This window comes from Microcebus murinus, chromosome 19, assembly GCF_040939455.1.
Source record: "Microcebus murinus isolate Inina chromosome 19, M.murinus_Inina_mat1.0, whole genome shotgun sequence".
NCBI classification, from domain to species: Eukaryota; Metazoa; Chordata; class Mammalia; order Primates; family Cheirogaleidae; genus Microcebus; species Microcebus murinus.
Genome location: NC_134122.1, coordinates 21,628,364 through 21,648,502, shown reverse-complemented (window position 1 = coordinate 21,648,502; position 20,139 = coordinate 21,628,364). Strand labels below are relative to the sequence as shown.

Below are 20,139 nucleotides of genomic sequence, written 5' to 3'. Positions count from 1 at the left end.
CTGCTGCTTATTATGAAAAACAAAAAGTGCAACATATCTCTAGGCTTTGGTTCCCATGACCCTTCCCTGGGGTCCAGAGCCCCCTGACAGGCACAGGGTCCTTGGGGACTTAGGTGATCCCTGTGCTTTCTGGGTATCTCCCATCTTGCAGCTGACAGGTGTGAAATCTCTTCCAGTAACTTTATTCCTGATAAGGAGACAAACACGTGTGGGTCCACTTGTGTGTGCTGTGTGTATGTGTGGCTGTGTGTACATGCACTTGCATGTGTTTACATGTGTGCTGTTTGGCTGTATGTACATGCACTTGCATGCATTTACATCTGTGCTATATGTGTGGCTGTGTGTGCATGCACTTGAATGCGTTTATATCTGTGCTATATGTGTGGCTGTGTGTACGTGCACTTGCATGTGTTTACATCTATGCTATATGTGTGGCTGTGTGTGCGTGCACTTGCATGTGTTTACGTCTGTGCTATATGTGTGGCTGTGTGTGTGTGTACTTGCATGTGTTTATATCTGTGCCATGTGTATGTGTGGCTGTGTGCTTGCACTGCTTTTGGCATAAGCACACTCTGTCACTGGAACGGTGACTCCATCCCTGCTGTTGCTGTTGATGTGGTTGGCTCTGCTTCTAAATCTAGTCAGAGGGACAGCAGGCTGTCTCTTGGAGTGTTGCTCTTCTACGCAGAACTTTGCAGTGCTCTGCCTGACAGCCTTGCCGTGCAGTAGGATCACCCTTCGGTGACATGGACCGAGCGGAGGGTGCGGTTAGGTCAGGGGCTGTGGCAAGCCCTCAGGTCCAAAGAGGCCTCCTTGAGAGAGGAGGTGCACATGGCCTCCACCTTGTCATAACTGGAGGCCCCTCACTGCCCCCTGGGCTGGCAGAAAGTACAACAGACAAATAGCACCCGGGGCAGGTGAGGACGTGGAGCTGCAAACACCTGAGAGCCTTTCAGGGAACAGTTTGGTGAGCATGCACCGCTGAGGGTGTGTCCACTCCCAAGGAATATACTCCACAGAGGGGCATATCTCAGGCACTGAGACAGCCCAAATGTCTGTCAGCAGCAGAATGTCTGAGTGAATCTTGATACAGTGTACTTGCAGTATACAGGACAGCAGAATGATGACGTAAACTCCCCAAACAGGTAAAAGTAGTCTCATTTCTTAGGGATGAGTAGGTAGCAGAAGAAAGGAGAAACCAGAACAGTGACCAGAACAGTGGAGAGCACATCACCTGGCCTGAGTGGCAGCCCAGCCCTGCCCATGCCTGCCCATCCCGGGCCTGGGTCTCAGGACGCTTCCCTCCAGCCCCCAGAGCTTCGCTGTTTGGGAAGAGCATTGGGTAGGGGTGTCAGGCGCCAACTCCTGGTGGCCAGACCCAGCCAGCAGCGTCAGGCCCGTGCTCATTCTTGACCAACTGAGTGGAATCTGCAGCAGGATGGGGCTGCTGGCTGCACGTGGGGCCACCAGGTGCGGGAGGAAGGTGCCCAGGCAAGGGCACAGAGGACAGGTCAGGCACTTGCTCTGGATCCAGACTGGTCCAGCCGCCTATGAACTGAGCCAGCCGGGCAAGGCAGGCCTGGTCTGTTTCTTCACCTCCTGACCTCAGCTGCAAGAGCACAGCCAGCACCAGCAGGTGGGAGTTTGTGCCCCATAGGAGTTCTTGTGGCTCTCACTAAACTGCCATTCAGTGAGGGGAGATTGCTGCTTCTGGCAAGTTCTGGGAGGGATCCCTTAACCTGCTGAGGAGCAGGCATCCAGAGAATTTTGTAAATCCACTGAATTCCCAGTAGGGGTCAGGGAAGACACTGATGAGGTGAGACAGGGATGGTGCTGGTGATGGGACACAGCAGCCCACTCCTCCCGCCTTTGTGTGCTCTAGGCAGTTCCATGATAAAAGACTTAAAACACAAAAGAACCAGGAAGATTCTCTGGATTGGAATGGCCTTACTTGAGTTGAATGCCACTGGCGTTTACCTCTCCTGATCTTAGTCCTGCAGTTGCTCCCTGGAGCACAGACTGCACCATGAGGAAGTCTGGGGGTACGGCAGGCACGGCAGGCACGTGGGGTGCACAGTAGGCCCGCAACAGAGGCTTTTATACAAGGCTGTGTGTTCTTTCTTCATACAGAGGGAGTATGTTCAAATCATGTTTTGTTCCTGGATGATCAGTTATTCCTTCTCAAATTGATGGAGCACTTGCTGTGTGTAGTACGACATCAACCATTGCCATGCAGGCCCCTGTTTAGTGGGGTGGGGACAGACAAGAGCTTCCACCTCTGTTGGAAGCTTCGGGTGTAGGCAGTGATTATTTTGTTCTTATTTCTGGGCAAGTAACTTATGTGCACTGTGAGGCTGGATCTTTGCCAGCCTTCATGGCTGACCTCCCCAGCAGGGTTTGAGACGTTCTTGTCACTGTTGAAGACGTCTGGAGCAGTGCAGGGCCTGTGCGGGTGGATCAACTCTGGCTCACTGGATTGATGCTGTTTCTGTGAAGGGGAGTTACACGGAAGTAACTAAAGTGTTGAGGCTTATATAATAATTTGAGGGGAAATGACCAATTTTATGATACTTTGTGTTGGTTTTCTGTCATACATTTACACATCTAGAAATACACATTTAAAAAAATTTAGAAATTGGATAATAAGTATCAAATAACTTAATAGTTTCAAATGTGTGGAATATTTTCAGCAGTTTCTTTTTTTTATATTCATAGAACTTAAGGCAAACAAGTACAGCCATTGGGGAGGAGTCAACAGATTAGAAATTAGAAGGCCCCCAAATTTTTCAGCTGGTTTTAATTGTTTTAAATTCAAGAACTTGACATATAATTTGACTCTTAATTTATTCCTGGTTTATCCTTTGTCAAGTGCTTTTTATAAAAGAATGAATGTTTAATTTCTTAATAAAATTGCCACAATTAGCAATAGATCCAGTCTCTTGAAATAAATTTTATAACCTTTAATGAAGTAAATCCAAGATTAAACTTATTTTTTGGAATCTTAAATAATGAAGCATGGCAAGGTTTTGGGGGATAAACAAAAATGAGATGATCAGCTTTTAAATCATAATAGTCAAGAGGTATTGATAGCAAAATTGACAACCCTTGAACATAAAACCTTGAAAACTTCTATCTGGTATCTTCAAACTCTTAAAGATATAGAAGATTGAGCTCTTGGTCTACCATGGCTTTTTCCCAATAACTCCTTATTCTTCTCTGAGGAGTACAAATTTTCTTTTTTTCTGAGACAAGGCAGAAGTATTGATGGAACATACAGGGAGTTAGGTGGCTCCAGAGGCACATGGCCCCCTCCGAGATGGATCTGGCACAGGACCCTGTGACCCTGTGAGCAGGCATCCTAGGAAAAGCTGTCTTCCGTTGGTAGGAGCTGGAGGCCTGGAGGCAGCAGGGGAGGTGAGGCTGGGAGGGCAGGCATCCCAGGTAGAGGGGAGGATCTGCACTGGAGGCCATGCCTGTGCCCGTCTGCCTCGAGCTCTACCCAGAAGAGCTGACCTGGCTATGGTGTGTCCACTGGGCCCCTCTGTCCATCCCCAGTGGGGCAGGGTGGGGCTGGTTAAGTGCATGCCAGAGGTGAGACCACCGAGGACCCTCCTACTTCCCCAGCAGACCCCCAGAAATTAGCCAGTTTGTACCCAAAGCCACTGAGAAATTTAAAAGAAAAAAGGTGATTTGGGGCCCCTCCCTCCTCTGTTAGGGGAAGACCGTTGGATGGAAGAACTGGGCAGAGGCCCCAGCGCCTCTCCTAAGCCCTGCTGTGGGGTCTGCCCTGTTCCTGGAACTCTGCCAGGAGCAAAAGGTGCTAGAAGGCCTAAGCCAGGAAGAGGGTCTCTTGTTCCAAACGAGGATGCCACCACCACAGACCAGCCCTCCCCAAAGAGCTGGGCTGCCCTTGGCCCTGGGCCTGCTCACCCGTAAGAGGAGGATTACAGCATCTGCCAGCCAGCCAATGCCGGCTGCAATCTGCAGGGCCACTTTGTCATTTCTCCACCAAGGGTTTCAGACAGAGCTGTGGGGGTGGGAAGGCTACCCTGGCCTCAAGAGAGACAGACCTCCCACCCAGCTTTGTGCTTGGGAAGGAGTGGCGGGAGGGAAAGTCAAGCTTACAGCTTAAAGGTTGGAATGAGACACTGGCACACCTTAAAACAAAAATTCGACAGAAGCAACTCTGAAAACTTCTCTAATCATCAGATCAGGAAATAGGGCGAGTTCTGTATCCCATCCACTAGACCAGGGACACCTCTGTGCCCGGGGAGGGGGAGCCTCACCTGTGTCACTTGTAGACCAGGGACACCTCTGTGTCTGGAAGAAGGGAGTGCTTCACCTGGTCCACCTCACAGCTAACATCTGTGTAGCTCCTAATGGAACAGGCTAGGCTGGGCCTCCTCCAAGGTGAGGCTATGGGGCCTCCCACAGGTGTGATGCTAGTCCTTGGCCATCCCAGGTAGCCCAGCAGCAGGCTTGTCCTATCACTCCCAAGCAGACCTCATGGGGCACTTCATCCAGCCATCCAGGCCTCTCTTCCCTAGGGATGCCCTTTCAGCCTTAGCATTAAGTTAGAAATCCTAACAGCATTTTTCTTTCTTCAGTTTATTATACTCTTTAGTTTTGTACACACTTTGAAGTGATGTTTCTGTGGGGGCCGTGGGCGTATCAAGTACATTTGGTGGGTAAGGAGAGAGTATCATGCTACTTAATTATTCCCAGTTTAAAACCAGCTGCATCTCAGGCACATTTTTCAGGAACTATGTTAAGAACACATGTGCCGGCTGGGTGTGGTGGCTCACGCCTGTAATCCTAGCACTCTGGGAGGCCGAGGCGGGCGGATTGCTCAAGGTCAGGAGTTCGAAACCAGCCTGAGCAAGAGCAAGACCCCATCTCTACTATAAATAGAAAGAAATTAATTGGCCAACTAATATGTATAGAAAAAATTAGCTGGGCATTGTGGCACATGCCTGTAGTCCCAGCTACTCAGGAGGCTGAGGCTGAAGGATTGCTTGAGCCCAGGAGTTTGAGGTTGCTGTGAGCTAGGCTGATGCCACAGCACTCACTCTAGCCTGGGCAACAAAGTGAGACTCTGTCTCAAAAAAACCAAAACAAAACAAAACAAAAAAACACGTGTGCCCACAGCACATCCTAGAGGCCAGCCCACCCGCCAGCCCCAGTCAGATACCAACATGCCTTTGTAGCATTTCCTTCATTTTAATACTTGTCATTTTTCTATGACACCAAAGAAATGAGGAGGAATCCAGTATTTTAACAATTCAAATACAGTATAAATAGTGGCTTTAGAGTCTCATCACTTCATGAACACCCGGTGTTGAGGAGGCTCAGGACCTGGACCTTAGGGTGCGTGTTTAGAGGAAACGCACACATCTCTAAGAGAAAGCAGGCATGTTAATAAGAACACAGCAGATTCTTCACACCAGGCACCTGTTGCTTTGAACAACGCAGCCTTGGCCTAAGAGTGGCCTTTTAGGAAAAACATAGAAAACTTCAGGAAAAACACCCTGTGCTGTTCTGGCCTTGGTGCATCTCTTTCTGGAGAGGACAGGCAAGAGCACCAGGGTAGCAAAGTGCCACGCGTCCATCGGAACTTCAGTTTATGTCCCAGGAGGGAGTCAGCCAGGGCTTTGGGCTCAGCTACCCGACCCAGGCCACCTACGTCAACACCTGCTGCAGCCCTGCAGGGTCTGGGGCGCAGTGCCGGCGCCCGCAGCGCATCTTCTTCATCAGGCGCCCGAGCTTGCTGGGGAAGCTTTTGTTCATGTGGCGGTAAAGAAGGGGCATAACAAAGCTGCTCGAGAACGCCAAGACTTTTGATAAATCCTTCGCTAGGTACACCATCCCTGTGTAGCGAGCGTCCACTGGCTTCCCACGAGAGACCAGGACTGTGTGCCCCAGGAGGGTCAGGTAGTGAGGAGTCCAGAGCCCAAACTGTGTGCACACCGTGGCCACCAGGAGCCTGTGTGCTGAGGGGTCCAGCCTCCCTGTGTCCTGGTCAAGCGGTGTGTCCGCCTTCTGGATGCGCGAAATGAGCACCAGCCCATAGATGGCTGCCGGTGCCGGCACCACATAGCCAATGAGCACCAGGATGGCGTCAGCAGCCTCTGCGCTCTGCATCTTGGCACACTCAAGGACCCGGGAGGACACGCGGCTGCAGATGTAGAAAAGCAGTGAGGAGAAGCTGGTCAGCAGGGCCCCACCCCAGATGAAGCCGCACACATGCCTAGTGTTGTGCACGCTGGCCATGTGGGTCCGTGGCAGCGCGCGCTCGATGTAGTGGTCGAGGCTGAGCAGGGTGGTGGAGTATGTGGCCACCAGGGAGGACACATTGAATGGGATCAGCAGAGCGATGTGCGCCTCGCTGCTGACGCTCCATGGGGCCCATGCCGAGCCAGGGGTGCCGAGGAGGCACACGGGGGCCAGAGCGTTGAGGACCAGGCCCGCCACAGCCATGTTGACGAAGTACACATCTGGCATGGTCATGCTGTTCTTGCTATGCAGGTTGGCCAACACCAGCAGGCCATTGTAGCAGAGGCCGATGGGGACACCTGCGGCCAGGCAGAGCAGTGACAGCACGGACAGCCCAAGCTGTAGGTCCTGGCAGGCGGGTGGCTCCTCACTCCTGCCTGTCCCGTTGAACCAGCCGCAGCCCCACATGGCAGCCGGTGAGGCTCTGTGACTCTGCGGGAAGAAGGAACAAGAAGTCAGCTCATGTCCCCTTCCCAGGGCAGGGCCAGGAATGGCTCAGCAATACAGAGGCGGCCTCCTACCAGCCCGGGGGGCTCAAGAGACCAGAGTCTGCCCTGAGAGAACACAGTCAACAAACCAGCATCTGAAGTCCTGGCCTGAGCTGCTGTGGCCAAAGCTTATGATGCTGCAGTAACACCAGTGGCCACGGTGAGTCTCCCTGAGCCTCTTCCTGAGAAATGTGACTGTGCTAAGCTGTCGATAGGCTCTTAGAAACTGCGACTAAGCGAAAGAATGTATATTGAAAGCCTAATTGACAGTAATGAGCCAAGATTTCTACGGCTTATTTCTGGTCACAGAAACATCACCAGACTTTTAAGTAAAGACCTCAAACACTTCTAACATTAAACATTGAAATAAATATGAGCTACATGCACATTTAAGAAAGGTTAATAAAAACAAGTGAGATAATATTTACGTTGCCAACTTTTGGTGAGGCGTTTGGTGGTGGTGGTAGTGGGTGAAATCGGGACAAATGCCTGTGAAGCGAGACTGCATGAACCACCTTCTGCCACCACACAGCCCGCAAATGGTCACAAATACAGCAGCTCACTGAGCGCGTCCACACCACATCCTTTATTGCTGTGCATCTGTATGATTATTGTAGACTTTACAAACTTTTATTTTACAGTAATTTGTACTCATCCATTCACTTTCCAACCCACTTATTCCAGTTCCGGGTCAAGGGTGGCCAGCGCCTATCCCGGCAGCTCGGGGCACAGGCAGGTACCAGCCTGGCCAGGACACCATCCAGCGCAGGGCTTGCACATCCACAGGCAGACAGGTGCTGTGTGGACACCGCGTTAGCACCGAATGCAGCTGTGGGTTGTGGGAGGAAGTGCAGACCCCACACAGACAGTGGCCTGCCAGGAACTGACTTTTTTCTCATCAACATCAGAAGGAAGTACTGTTGGAGAGCCTGGGTGATGTGTGGTTTATTCTGGACGCTCCTAACAGAAGCTGGTCAGCACGTGCTCCACATCCTACACTTTGTCCTGCTCAGTCCGACCCGCCACGGTCCTCAGCACCAGCTGGTAGTGCGGGGGGGGGGGGGGAGTTTTCTCCACCAGGTGGAGGCTCCTCAGAGCCAGAAACCCACCCTGTGCTCCAGGCCACCAGGCAGCTCCTAGTGCTGCAGCTCCTAGCTGTCCCCACCTAGCTGTCCCCAGCTCCTCACACTGACGTGCTGAATGTCTACCCTGTGCTGAGCACCACCTCATGTGGCCATCGTCTGGCGGGACATGGAGATGTGCCTGCTCATGTACCACTTGCTGCGCAGAGCAAGAAGGCTCATGGGAGCCCCAGAGGAGCATGCATGGGTCAAGTGTGAGCAGCTGTGCCAGCTCTCATGGACGCGAGCTGAGCCTGGGGGGACTATGGCCCCGGAGAGCCCACAGCATGTGGAGCTAGGACTGAAGGATGAGCTCGGCATGTCCCATGTGCTCAGAGCTGCTCTGCAGGTGCCATCAGGCCTGAGTGAACATCTTGATGAGGTTGGACAGGCCCAACACTGTAACTTAGTGGTTTGCCGGGTGCCTGTGGGTGCTTGGGTCTTGTCAGCACTGTGAGAGATGGGCAGTGTGGGTGGTTGGCCCTGGGGCTTCCCTCCCCATGCCAGGGTGGCCCTGGCCCAGGACCTGGCACCTCAGAGCTGCAGAGCGGTCTGTCGGTTGTAGCTTGTGGGAGACTGTGGGCACACACCTGGTCTTGTCATAACTGAACAAGAAATTGGCAGGTAAAGTCACAATATAGAGTGTTCCCTCCACTCCCAGAGAACAGATATTCTTCAGGAACGTCCAGTTCTTTGGGGGAAACCTCACATTCAGAATGTAGTTGGCTCAGCCAGATCTCCTGCTCTCAATGAAAGAGCATCCCAGCAGACACAGCAAGTATTCCTGACCCCCGAGGCAGGAACACAGTGAGGAAGTTGGGCTGCCAAGGGAGCAAGAGCCTCACACCATGCTCTGGGGCAGCCTGTGCACATCCCACAGCACAGCAGCACTGCCCTGTGAGTCTGCCCCATGCCTCCGTATTTCATGTCCCCAGAGCCGGCGCATGGCAGCAGGTGGATGGGCACATGGGGGAATTCCTTTGGGACTTTCGCCTTGATCCTCAGATGTGGGTGGGAAGGACACTGAGTGGGCATGTGGTTGTACAACCCTAATGAATGCCACCTGGCAACCTGAGATGAGTGTCAGGTGGTGATGAAGGTGCTAACACTTAGGCCACGCTGGTTGCCCGCCCATGTGTGCAGGTCACATCACTCCAGGAAGGAGTGTTCACTCTCGTCTACGACATGGACATAGGTCCTGAAATCTAGACAGCTGCTCCTTACTCTCTGGCCTTCTGTCCCTTCACTAGCCACATCCTGACCAGACCTCCTGGCCTGCTTGGCTGGTGGCACCCACAGGGGCTGTCAGGGCTGGAGCCCTCTTGGGCAGATGGCATAAGCACCAGGCAGGCAGTAAGAAGTGGTTGCCCTCCTGGAGCTGGAGAGGGCATCCCTGCCTCCATCTCTGAGCTGACCTGGCAGCTGGTGCTAGTCTTGCATTCTCTTTTCCTTCCTGGTCCACAGTTTTCCCACCCCTAATCTCGGCCACCCAACTGCCTCAGTGGCCAGGGGCTGGAGAACTGAATGCGTCTTCTGTGTATGTTTGCCTCCCAGCACCCACGTGCCACGCTGCTTGGCTTTGGCTGTGACTGGGGGCTGAGTAGGAGTCCCCAGTTTGGGGATATTGTTCACCAGACCCCACTGGCCATGAATCCCAGGAAGCACTGTGCTCTTCTGTGACCCCTGCAAGTGGATGTCAGGGACCAGAGTGTCTCTACCCCAAGAGCAGCCTGGCCTGGCCTGGCCTCATGTGGCGTCCAAGGCCCCAGGGTTTGTCCGAGCTGTTCCCAGGTGTTCCCACACTGGGGACAAAGGGTGTGAGTTTGGCAGGGGCATCTGAGGAGGAAGGGCCCTCATGCACATGACCCATGTTGTCCCCTGGCTTTATTTAGAAAAGGGCAACAGTCCGGCTGGGGCCACCTTCACCTGCCAGATCTCGCAGAGGCCCAGCCCCTTACATTTAAAGATGTCCCCATGGCGGCAGGCCGCATGGAGCCCTTCCCGCCTCCTGGTTAGCTCTCAGCCTCTGCCACCTTGCTGGCTGCTGGGTTCCTACCTTTATTTGGAGTCCCAGGTTTCTTTGTGCCGTGGACTACCGACACCATCAGAGAGCAGCATGAGAGCCAGGGGGGCCTGCGCTGTGCTTGCGCAGAGACCCGCAGCCTCCACATCCGCAGCACTGTGCGTGGTGCCAGAGCAAGAGCACGAGGCCCCAGGATGCAGGCACACCACTTGTTTTTCCTCCAGTAAATTACTCACAAAGTTCCTGCCTCCCTTGGCAGGCACAGCGGCCCCTCCCTCTCTCTGTTTACAGCCAGTTTCTAGGAGCTGAGGTTCTGCAGGACTGGCAGCTGTAGGATCAGCGTGTGGCTCCTTGGGGGCAGGCTGGGTGCAGGCAGAAACTGTGGTGCTTCTGCCCCAGGTCCGTGTGGCCACTCCTGATGCGTGGCATGCCTGAGAAGTTCAGTCACACATCCCTTTTTCCTTGAGGAAATAAACTGAATAGACGCTTGTCTGTAGAAAACAGAACAAAGTAGTTGGACCTCACTGCATGTCTGCCGAGAGAGAAGCCCTGGCTGCTTGTGCTTTGGCCTGCGGGAAACAGCTCTGGGAGGTGCAGCAGAGGCAAGGGGCAGGCTCAGAGCCTAGAGTAAAGAGGGAGGTGTGCTCTGCAGCCTCATGACGTGCATGTTCCCCATCGCTGTGCACGCGTGTAACAGCGCTGTTGGAGAAGAGCTAAGCTGACCACGCAAACTGAGCGTTCCAGTGAGGGCTGGACCCAGCCCCAGGTTCCTCCTGCAGATGGAGTCGCGCTGGGCTGGTTTGTCTGATCTGCACCCTCAGATGCAGGGAGCTGAGGCGGGAGCTGCCTGGACTGCCAATGCCTGTCCTGAGCGGTGCGAGCAGGAGGGCGGCCAGCACTGGGCTAAGAATGGCCCGATTCTTAGGAGAGTGTCACATGGGGTAAAATCTGCTTAGCATTTCCTTCATGCATCCCATGCTGGTGCGGCCCTGGCTCACCTAGTGTCACCCAGTCTAGGCATGCGGGAGGGCAGGTGGTGACCCTCAATGCAAAGATTTTTATTTCAAATTAAGATTATGAGCTAAAAGCTGCCTGTTTTCATTCACTTTCAGCCTAAAAATGACACACTCTGCTTTTTTGATCTGACATTCTTCCTTGGGAAGCACCTTCTTTTACCAGGTGTTAGAGATCTCAGGAGCAAAATGCCTTGTGGATGGGTGGCTTCGTGGGCTAGTGTTGGAGGGGATGTTCATAAAGTTAAAAAATGAGTCTCGTCTGTGTTAGGAGCTGGAGTGAAGGGTAAAGGGCAGCTAGGGAGGGCAGGTATGCAGCTGATAGCAGCCGTCCATGCCAGTGGTGCCGCTCTGGCAGGGCCCCCTAGGCACACTCCAAGGAGCCAGTCTGAGCACTTTTTCCACCTGCAGGGTGTTGGCTGTGGCTCAGGGGTGACCCAATATGAGACGGGGCTCTGAAGGCCAGACAGCAGCAGGTTGCAACTCACAGGTGCTGCTGCCAGTGCTCTTGGTGGAAGCTGTGCAATCGGGGCACAGCAGATCATGTCACTTCTGTGTCCCCACCTCTCCTGCTAAGGGGCCATTTAGTGACATACACACGGTCACAATAACTGAGGTGTTCCCAAGAACGTTGTGGGGATGGGAGGTCCTGTCCTGTCCAACTTGCTGTTGCATTGCCCTGTCTCCCCCACCCCAGGGCAGCATGGGCGGAGCTGCCCCCTCTTTTGAGTCTCCTGTGGCCTCCACTTCCTCTGTGCTGAGACTTCCCGCCCTGCGGCATGTGGCTTCGGAAGAGGAACACCCTGGGACTTGCAACCTGGACTGGGCCGTCTTTCCAGTTAACCAGGCTCACCATGAACTTCCTTCATGAGAAAGAGGAACTTGGGACTGGATGGGGTGGGAGATTTGGGTTTGGGGGAGAAAACCCACAAATTAATGTCATAGAAGTGGGCTTTTTATCTGACATTGGAAAGTCCGAGTTTGTCAAGATTCTAGGAAGGGTCCCTCAAATTCGTTTTCTGTCTCTCTCTGCAAAAGACAACAGAGAGGGCTGTCCCTGACCCTGGAGCTGGGGCTGTCTCTCTTGGCTGCCTGGCCCCAGGTGGGGAGCACTCCTGACCTGCACCCAGGTCCGCCCATGTCCACTTGGGAAGCTGCCTGCCAAGGGCAGGACTAACCATCCACCTTCCTATGACCCTGCTACCTGCTGCAGTGCCCTTGGCCATCAGGGACCCCAGGGGGCCCCTTGTCAGGAGGACTGTCATCACACCAGGCTCCTAGCCAGCACCCTCTGGCCGCCCCCACCCTCCCAGGCCAGGCCCTCCTGGAGCTGCTGCTCCAGCGGGCTGGCTGGTCCAGCCACCTTCCTTCCATTCTTCCCACTGGCCTCTCCCACCCCCGAAACCCTCCCCCAGGATTCCTTTGGGACCTGCCACCCACCAGCAGGTCCCGCCCCAGGTCCACATCAGCACCCGCCCGTCCTCAGGAGGCACCAAGAACCGGCCCTTCTCTGCCCTGCCCTCCTGTCCTCTCTGCAGCGTCCGCAGCTGACTCAGGATGCTGCGGGGCAGCCTTGGTTCTCAGGGGACGGCACACTGGGGCCTCTGTGGGGATAGTGTGGCACCTGGGCCGGGATGGGAGACAGCAGGGTTCCTGTGTACTATGAGAAGCAGGCCCTGGGCATCTTGCGGGTGGGTGGGATGGCTGCCTGGGCCCTGTAAAAGAATTAATGATAGGAATGTGACTTGTTTCCCTCACAAAGAACAAAGTGGACATACAAAAGGCCAGAGGTGGCCTTGCACCTGCCACTCACTTCCCAGTCCAGAGGCTAGTGTCGAAGAAGCGCCTGGCCTCTTCTTTAGGTGGATGCAGAGGGCTTTAGCTTCCAGGCTCATGGGCCAGTGGTAGTCAGGAAGCAGAGTGGTAGTCAGTCAGCCTGGCTATTGCAGAGAGGGCGTCAGGGCCAGGGCTGGCCCCAGTGCATACAGTGGCCTGAGCATGGGAGCAGGTGTGCTCTCATCTGGGGTGGTGGGTAGGCAGCTGAGGCCCCTCAGCCACCGCAGAACCTCAGTTCGCCCAGCTCAGGGTCTCCAAGCAGATGTGAGCAGCAGGAGGGACGGGGCTGGATGCCGCATACACCAGAAAGCTGGTGTCAGAAGTGATACTTCCATACAGAAAACCCTGAGAGAGCCAATGATCAGGACCATGTGTGCCTCCAGGTCTTGGATGGGGAGGGCTCAGACCTCTCTGTCCAAACGCTCCTATGGAGCTTGGGGGCCATGCGAAGCCATAAGGACGTCATGGTGCGCTTACTTCCTCTGCAGCACAGAGGATCTGCCTCTTGGACCCTAGCAGCTGTCCGTGTCAGAGGAAGGCTAGGCCAAGGTAAGCACAGCCAGGGCCAGGGGTCAGGAAGCTCCTGGAGGCAGCGTGCCCATCCAGGCTCTGCTGGCCTGCAGGGGCCCTCTGAGCCCGTCAGGAGGCGTGGTAATGCAGCCGCCCCAGCGGGGTGGGGTGACACCTTGCTGACACTGCTGGGGCCTCAGTGAGAGCCCGGTGGGCAGGCAGGTGGCAGTTGTATCTCTCTGAGGCCCACTGGTCAGGCCCTAGGGAATGGAACCCTTTGGGTTCCCTGTCCCTTCCCAGTTTCTGTGGACTTAGCGGTTTCCAGAGCACCCCTTTCTTGGGCATGTGATGTGCTGGGTGACAGCTATTCACTACAAATAAGGTGGGGATGTTTTCTTCCAATACCCCTGCACTGGGCTCCAATTACTATTTTTCAAGAAGATGCCTCTTCTTGAGGAGCCATCTAGCCCTGAGAGGGCTCTTGGGCCAGACTTGCTCATGGGGCTGGCCTTTGTTCCCCTCCTTGTGCTGGTGTGTGATGAGGCCCCTTGCAGGACATCAGCCCAGGCTCTGTGCCCCAGGCTCAGGGGAAAAAGAAAACCAAGGAGGATGTGACCCCCAGCCTGGCCTGAGACCTCTGGTAGGGGCAGACCTCTGGTGGGCCCACCCTGGCCTGAGCAGCTCGTCTAAGCAGCTGTCCTTTTAGACAGGAAATCCATGGATGTGCCCACCCCAGGTTAGATGGCTCCCTGCTGTTCTCTGAGCCCCCAGCAAATGGCTTGGGGATCTGTTTTTCTAATTGATAACCACAAGCCCTTCAAGCAGCTGACTTCCCTTGGAGATCACCATCAGATGGCCTGAGGCACTTGGCTAGTATGCTCCATGGTCCTAGGTTTGCCAGCTAAGGAGCCCCTGGTCAGCCCTTGTGCTGATGATGAGTCACGTGGGTTGAGAGTGCAGCCTACAGGGAGGGGAGCCCTGCCCAAGCCTGGCTACCCAAAGGGGCTGGAAAGAGGTGGCATGTCCTGAACCACAGCCACCAGCAGTGCAGTGCTGTCCTGCTGGGGGGTGGAATAGAGACCACTGCATAGCTGCACAGCCCCAGCCAGGGCTTCACCAGGGACTTCAGGGGCTTCTGTGTCTGTGTCATGCAGCCAGGTGCAGCAGGTGCTTAACACCAGGAAACTCCAGTCCTTAAGTAGTTTGCTCACTTTGAGAAAGCAGTTCTGATTGAGACACCAACCTGACCCCTAGTCTAACTCATCACACCCTATATGAAGGAACTTTAAGCAGGCAATAAACTGCACTGCTGCTAGGCTGGCGCGTGTCCTGCAGTCTACAGGGAGAACTGAGTTAGTGGTGGATAATATCAACGGGGATAAAGTGCTTTAAAAAACCCACATCTCCCCAGCCTTTCTGTGTGGGAAGTGGTTAGGAATTCAGGGTCTGGAGCCAGGCAGCGAGGACATGTGTCCTAGGCTTACTGGTCATAGACTGTGCGCCTTTAGCTGAACAGGTAACTTCTTGTACCTGTGGCTCAGTTTCTCCAAGTGTAGGGAACTCTTCATGAGATTGTTAGCAGAATTAAATAAATCAGTTCCATAGGGCACACAGGGTGCCCGCACTTGCTAGGCCTTGGTTGGCCCTGGCGTCAGGAGAACCGGATGCAGACCTGTAGCCGCCTCCCAGCGTCATTAAGGCAGAGGAAGCTGTTCTGTGACCTTTCGCTCAGAGTCCTGAACTGACGCATGTGAGGAGGGAGCCAAGGGGTGGTGGGAATGACAGCAGTGTGAGCCGTCACAGCCAGGCCAACGTGAGAGGAGATAACCCCAGAACCCACACCCTGTGGGCAGCTCACCGCCCAGGCTGCAGAGGCTTTGCAAAGCATTAAAGTCTTTGTGTTCTGGGTTTGGGCTTTGGTGACAACATAAACAATGAATTTCCTGATGTTTCACTAGTGTTAAACCAGACTATAAATATTCGCTGCTCTGGCCTGTGCTCACTGCCTTCAAAGAAACGTGCAATTGGGAACGAGAACCTTCTTCAAGGGTCTTAGTTCTCTTTGGTTTGTAATTTGTGGAAACATCTCGAGGCCCTGTGCCACTGAGTGAGCTGTGCTGGCCTCTGTGCAGGGCTCCTCTCCACTGTGAGCACCCTGCAGTGATATGCAGTGTCGACAGTGGGGTGGCCCACATCCAGGCTGGCAGTTGGAAGCATTTTATGGTGAGATGGCAACATCTTTCTTCCTATGCCTTATTTAAAAAGAGCCTCCAATGGTATAAACCAGCCCTGTTAACAGTGAATCTCTGTAAGCAATGCAGTGAACTCTGCCAAAATCCAGGGCTAAATTCATGAGTGATCCCAGTGGAGATGGGCTGTCTGGCATGGACAGAAGGGGAGTATGGTGATGGTGACTCGCGTGATGGCAGGAGCCTGCCACCTGGGAAGCTGCAAGGCAACTGGGTCTGTGCGTGTGTGTGTGTGTGTGTGAGAGAGGCACAGAGCTGGCAGAAACAAAAAGCCAGCAGAGAGGAACCGTCCCATTCCAAGGTGGCTGAGCTAGTTTCACTAAGACCATAACACTTTATTTACTTGCCTCTGTTAATCAGGAAATTCTATCCTCTGTTGTTCAGGACTCCTCAGAGCTGGAGCATGCCAGTCCCACAGAGTGAAGCCCACTGGAGTTAGGGTTAGGGTCCAGGGTGTTCTTTTCCACTGCTGTCTTTGCATGTGCTGAGCCGGTCCTTGCTGCCCCGTGTCCACTTGCCAAACACTAACTCATCCTTGATGTCTTATTGTGGGCATCAGCACCCCTGGGAACCCCCTGCTCCCAACTGCTGTCTCCATACCCCCAGCCAGTCATGCTGCTGCAGACTCTGCTTCCACCCTCCTTCCTGCCTACCAGGGGCTCTTTGAAGGTAGAGAAGCTTCTCTTTGTGCTGAAAGAGCCTGGCTGACCGTTGAGTGAAAACTATGAAAGAGGATGTATTACATGACGTAAAAGGCTTTCCCTAAGGTGAGTGACAGAATTCCCTGCTGCACTGAGCAGAAAGCATGGCAGACAGGGTGGGCAGGAAGTGCCTCTTGTTCCAAGACAGTGATCTTGCCGCTCGAGAGATTTAGATTTGAACGGACATAGGGACATACAATCCCAAGGCCCGGGGCACCCCAAGAAGGACAGTGGGGAAAGGAAAGGGAAGGCACTCAGCCTCCTGCCTGAGGGGTTGGTAGCTTGTTTCTGTGTGAAGCAGACCTGCTGTGCACCAGGAGACTCTTGACTTTGGGTGAATGTTCTGGAACAATCACAATACTTTGAAAATGACTCCTGAATGTTTGTTTCCTTTTGCAGTAATGGGCAGGGGCTTTGACGACAATTAACATCCAGCTCTTAGAAGCCTGACGCTCAGGAAAGGCTGATATTTTCATAGGTTTTTCAATGTGGAGAGCTTACGCACACTGATTCCTATCACAATCACCCTGCCTTCCTGGGGTGATAAGAAGTGGTTCATTATATAGACAGGTTGTTTTTATTTTTGTAGCTTTTGCTTTTTACAGTTCTAAATTGCAGAGTAGTGAGAGTGAATCAGGCAGCCTGGCTTAGATGCACAGAGAACGCCTCCTTCTCCATGGAAAAGAGTGAGCATGTTGCTGGCTTAATGAAGGACTCAGGGGAGGGGGGGCGACTAACACCAAGCAACCAGTTCTGCAGCCGGTGAGGAGGCTGGGCACTGGTACCAGAGGCTGTGGCTCCATTTCCCTGGAAGAAGATGGGACACACATCCTTTGTTTACGGAGTACTAGTTACTTGGGCTTTTTTGTTCCCTAACTCTGTTGGAGGCTAATACCCTTTCTAGATACACCAGACAAAAAACAGAAACAAACAAGAAAGACTTCCTTAGAAATTCAAGGACCAGACTGGGAACAGACTGTCTCCATTTCAGACCCTGAGCAGGCTTGGCACCTCACCTGGGCCCAGGTCTAGCCCAGCATTTAGCTAGGTGTGGTCTTACCCGCAGGGAAGTGTGCTGAGCCACAGATCTTATCATGGTGATGGTTCTTTCCGAAAGAGGAAGCAGCCAGGTTATTTTTACTTGTCAAATTTGGCTTGCTCAGTTCACTCTGGTTCTAATTAAAAGGGGGGACTCCTGGCAGAGCATCTTGGGTGTGTGGGAAGGAAAGGGACCCAGGATGGACCTGTGGGGGTGCCCAGGACACCTGCCCCATCTGGTCCTGTCCCTTTGCTACATGTGGAGGCTCCTGAGCAGACCACTTGCTCCTGTGGGTTCTGTACCTCAGTGCCACCTCAGACTAGAGAGAAAATCTACCATTTTACTCTTCAGACTGGTCCCCTTTGCTCTTTGATACCTGGGTGGGGTTTTGGGGTCCTGGGCCTCTGAGACCCTGTGGACAGATGCAGCAGCCCACAACTGGAAAGTGGGCTGGCGAGAGCCCTGGAAGGTTGAGGAGCTGCCCTGCCTGGGAAGAGCTATTTAAAGAGAACAAGACTGCCAGGGCGTCCTGTGTGCTTGCACATGCCCTCTCGCCAAGGCAAGGCCCTAGTGTGTCTCTTTCAACAGTGTGTTTGGGTCATTAAAGGCCAGGTGGTAGTTATTTTTTTAGGAGTTCAAACGACATTGTAGGGGCTGTGAGATGGATGCAGCTTCCTGAGGGAGAAGTATGTCCCTCTTCCTACTTGTAAATTACACAAGCATACTTCCCCAGCCAGAGATCTTTGCAAGTATGCCATTTAGTGTTTGTTAAATACATATAATCCGTAATCTCAGGTTACATCCTAACCTGAGACCCCACATGGCCCACATTAGGTGGATGTACTTAAACTTTCTCTCTCATCAGCCTACTAGTGTGTGAGTTCCAAGGACACCAAGCCAACTTTTACATTTATGTTCTGCCCCAACTCTGCGTTCCTCTATCCTCAGGATATCCATCCCCTGGTCTCCAGAGAGGCAGAACAACACAGGGATATGAGCACCTGTGTGGCTCAGCACGGGCTCCACTGCTCTGGGCCCTGCGTCCCATCAGTAAAAAGGCACAATAAGAACTCAAAAAATATCAACTATTTTTTAATGCCATTTATCTTTAGAAATCTTCTTCATTTGGTTGGGAAGGCTGGACATTGCAGCAGCTCTTTAAGGAGCTGCACAGCAGGTCGTGGGTAGTGTGGCCACACAGGAGGTCTGATTACGAACAGGGCCTCCTTTTACTCTCACAGTGCCCCAGTTAGGGCAGTAGAGTATCTTGTCACCATTATGTACCAGCAGCTTGGGAACATGGTCAGACCATTTTATTCAAAGTTCTAGAGGCCTTTAAAGCTAGCTTCATGCTGCTCAGTTAGTATAGGAATTGATTATTTAGAGTGGAATGGAGATCTCAAATAAGTACATCTTCGTGGATAAGGAGGAGATCAAAGATGACAGATGCTGCTCCAGACAGCAAATATAAAATTATCCTCAGGTTTGCCACATAGCATGCATAGCAAAGGTAAACCATCATGACTAGTTACAGCAGGACACTCAGACCAATGCCTAGTTTACTGACTTATCTCCTTTAGAGTATTAATTCTTGTTGCTGGTATATGGCATTTTGGAGGCTGGAGGACATTGCCTTCCATTGAAGCTTTGAAGGAGCCTTCCTGTGCCCTACCAGCTGTCATCTGAAGAGATATGACACACTAGACATGTAGGCACAGTCCCCAAACTTCCAAAAAATGGTTAATCATGAAAAAGGACAGAAAGCTACAATCACAGCGACTCTAAAGCATACGATCAGCGCAGTGCCCTGCCAGGCATTGGAGGGAGCTGTGGCCGCTGGCCACCGGCAGCAGAGCGCTGCCCTCCTGGGTTCATGACCCGGCGCCCGCCCCGCCCGGTTCGCGGAGGGCGCCCTGCATGGACAGGGTCCTCCCGCAAGGGCACGGCGCCCCACGGGGCAGCGGCCAAGCACCCGCGGGCGAGACCATGGTTCACCCGACCAACCCGACCCAGGTTCCGGGGCCTCACTCACCGCTCGCTGGGCGGCGGCCCACGCAGTCGCGGACTGGCTGCAACTCGGGGGGCTGCGGGAGCTGCTGGGCACGGCGCGCACGCCGCCCAGACCCTGTGTACACACGTGATCGCCGCCCCGCCCCGGCCGGCCACAGAGCGCGGTGATAGCCGGCCTGGCCCCGCCCCAGCTCCGCCCCGCCTGGCCCCCGAGCGCAGCGATAGCCGGTCTCGCCCCGCCCCCTCTCCTGGCCCCGCCTCAGCTCCGCCCTGCGACACTTAGAGGGACGATAGCGGGGCCTAGCCCGGTCCCCCGCTTCTGGCTAGGCCGTGGGGGCCGCTAGCCAGTGCGGCTCGAGGAGGCTCTTGCATAACAGACTGGCCATGCGAAGCGCTCGTGCACCCAGCTCCCCGCGGAGGGGACTCCGAAGCGCTCCTGGAGGTTCTTGCGCACTCCTTTGGTGCCCAATCCGGTTCTCTAAGCAAGGCCCTGCCTGTTCGCTGAGTCAGAGTAGACAGTGTCCCCCATCTGCGTGGTGCAGGCCCCGCCACCCGTGAGGGAAGTGAGTGCTTGCAATCCAGTCCTTCCCTGTGGCTGCTCCTCTTCCCTAGGCTGCTCAATGTTTCCAAATTTGCCCATTAGGTCCTGGCCTCAAGAACTTCTTTGTAAACTGAACTGGTTGCAAGAAAACCACTCTTAAAGAAACAATGCATTGCTTGCAGCCCAATTAATTTTGTACCTGTTGTTATAATTAAATATTGGAAAAGTTGAAAGAACAGGTCATTTTCTCTGCTGTAACTTTCGTGGTGAAATGGTACCCCCCAGCAGCACGCTCTGGTTCAGGATCTGAGGACTTGAAGTGTATGAGTTGCAAG

At 53.7% G+C, this 20,139-nt stretch overlaps 2 protein-coding genes across 3 annotated transcripts in view; one reads left to right on the top strand and one right to left on the bottom strand.

Annotated features, from left to right (window-relative positions):
* CHLSN (cholesin) overlaps positions 1 to 20,139 on the top strand; it is a 129,742-nt gene that overhangs the window by 82,431 nt on the left and 27,172 nt on the right. The gene's annotated exons all lie outside the window — the stretch shown is intronic.
* GPR146 (G protein-coupled receptor 146) lies at positions 5,201 to 19,424 on the bottom strand. The gene is made up of 2 exons (XM_012759168.3): positions 19,286 to 19,424; positions 5,201 to 6,705 (listed from the first exon to the last, which is right to left on the bottom strand). Exon 2 carries the CDS (start codon positions 6,679 to 6,681, stop codon positions 5,680 to 5,682), a length of 1,002 nt encoding a protein of 333 aa, XP_012614622.1. The 5' UTR covers positions 6,682 to 6,705; positions 19,286 to 19,424; the 3' UTR covers positions 5,201 to 5,679.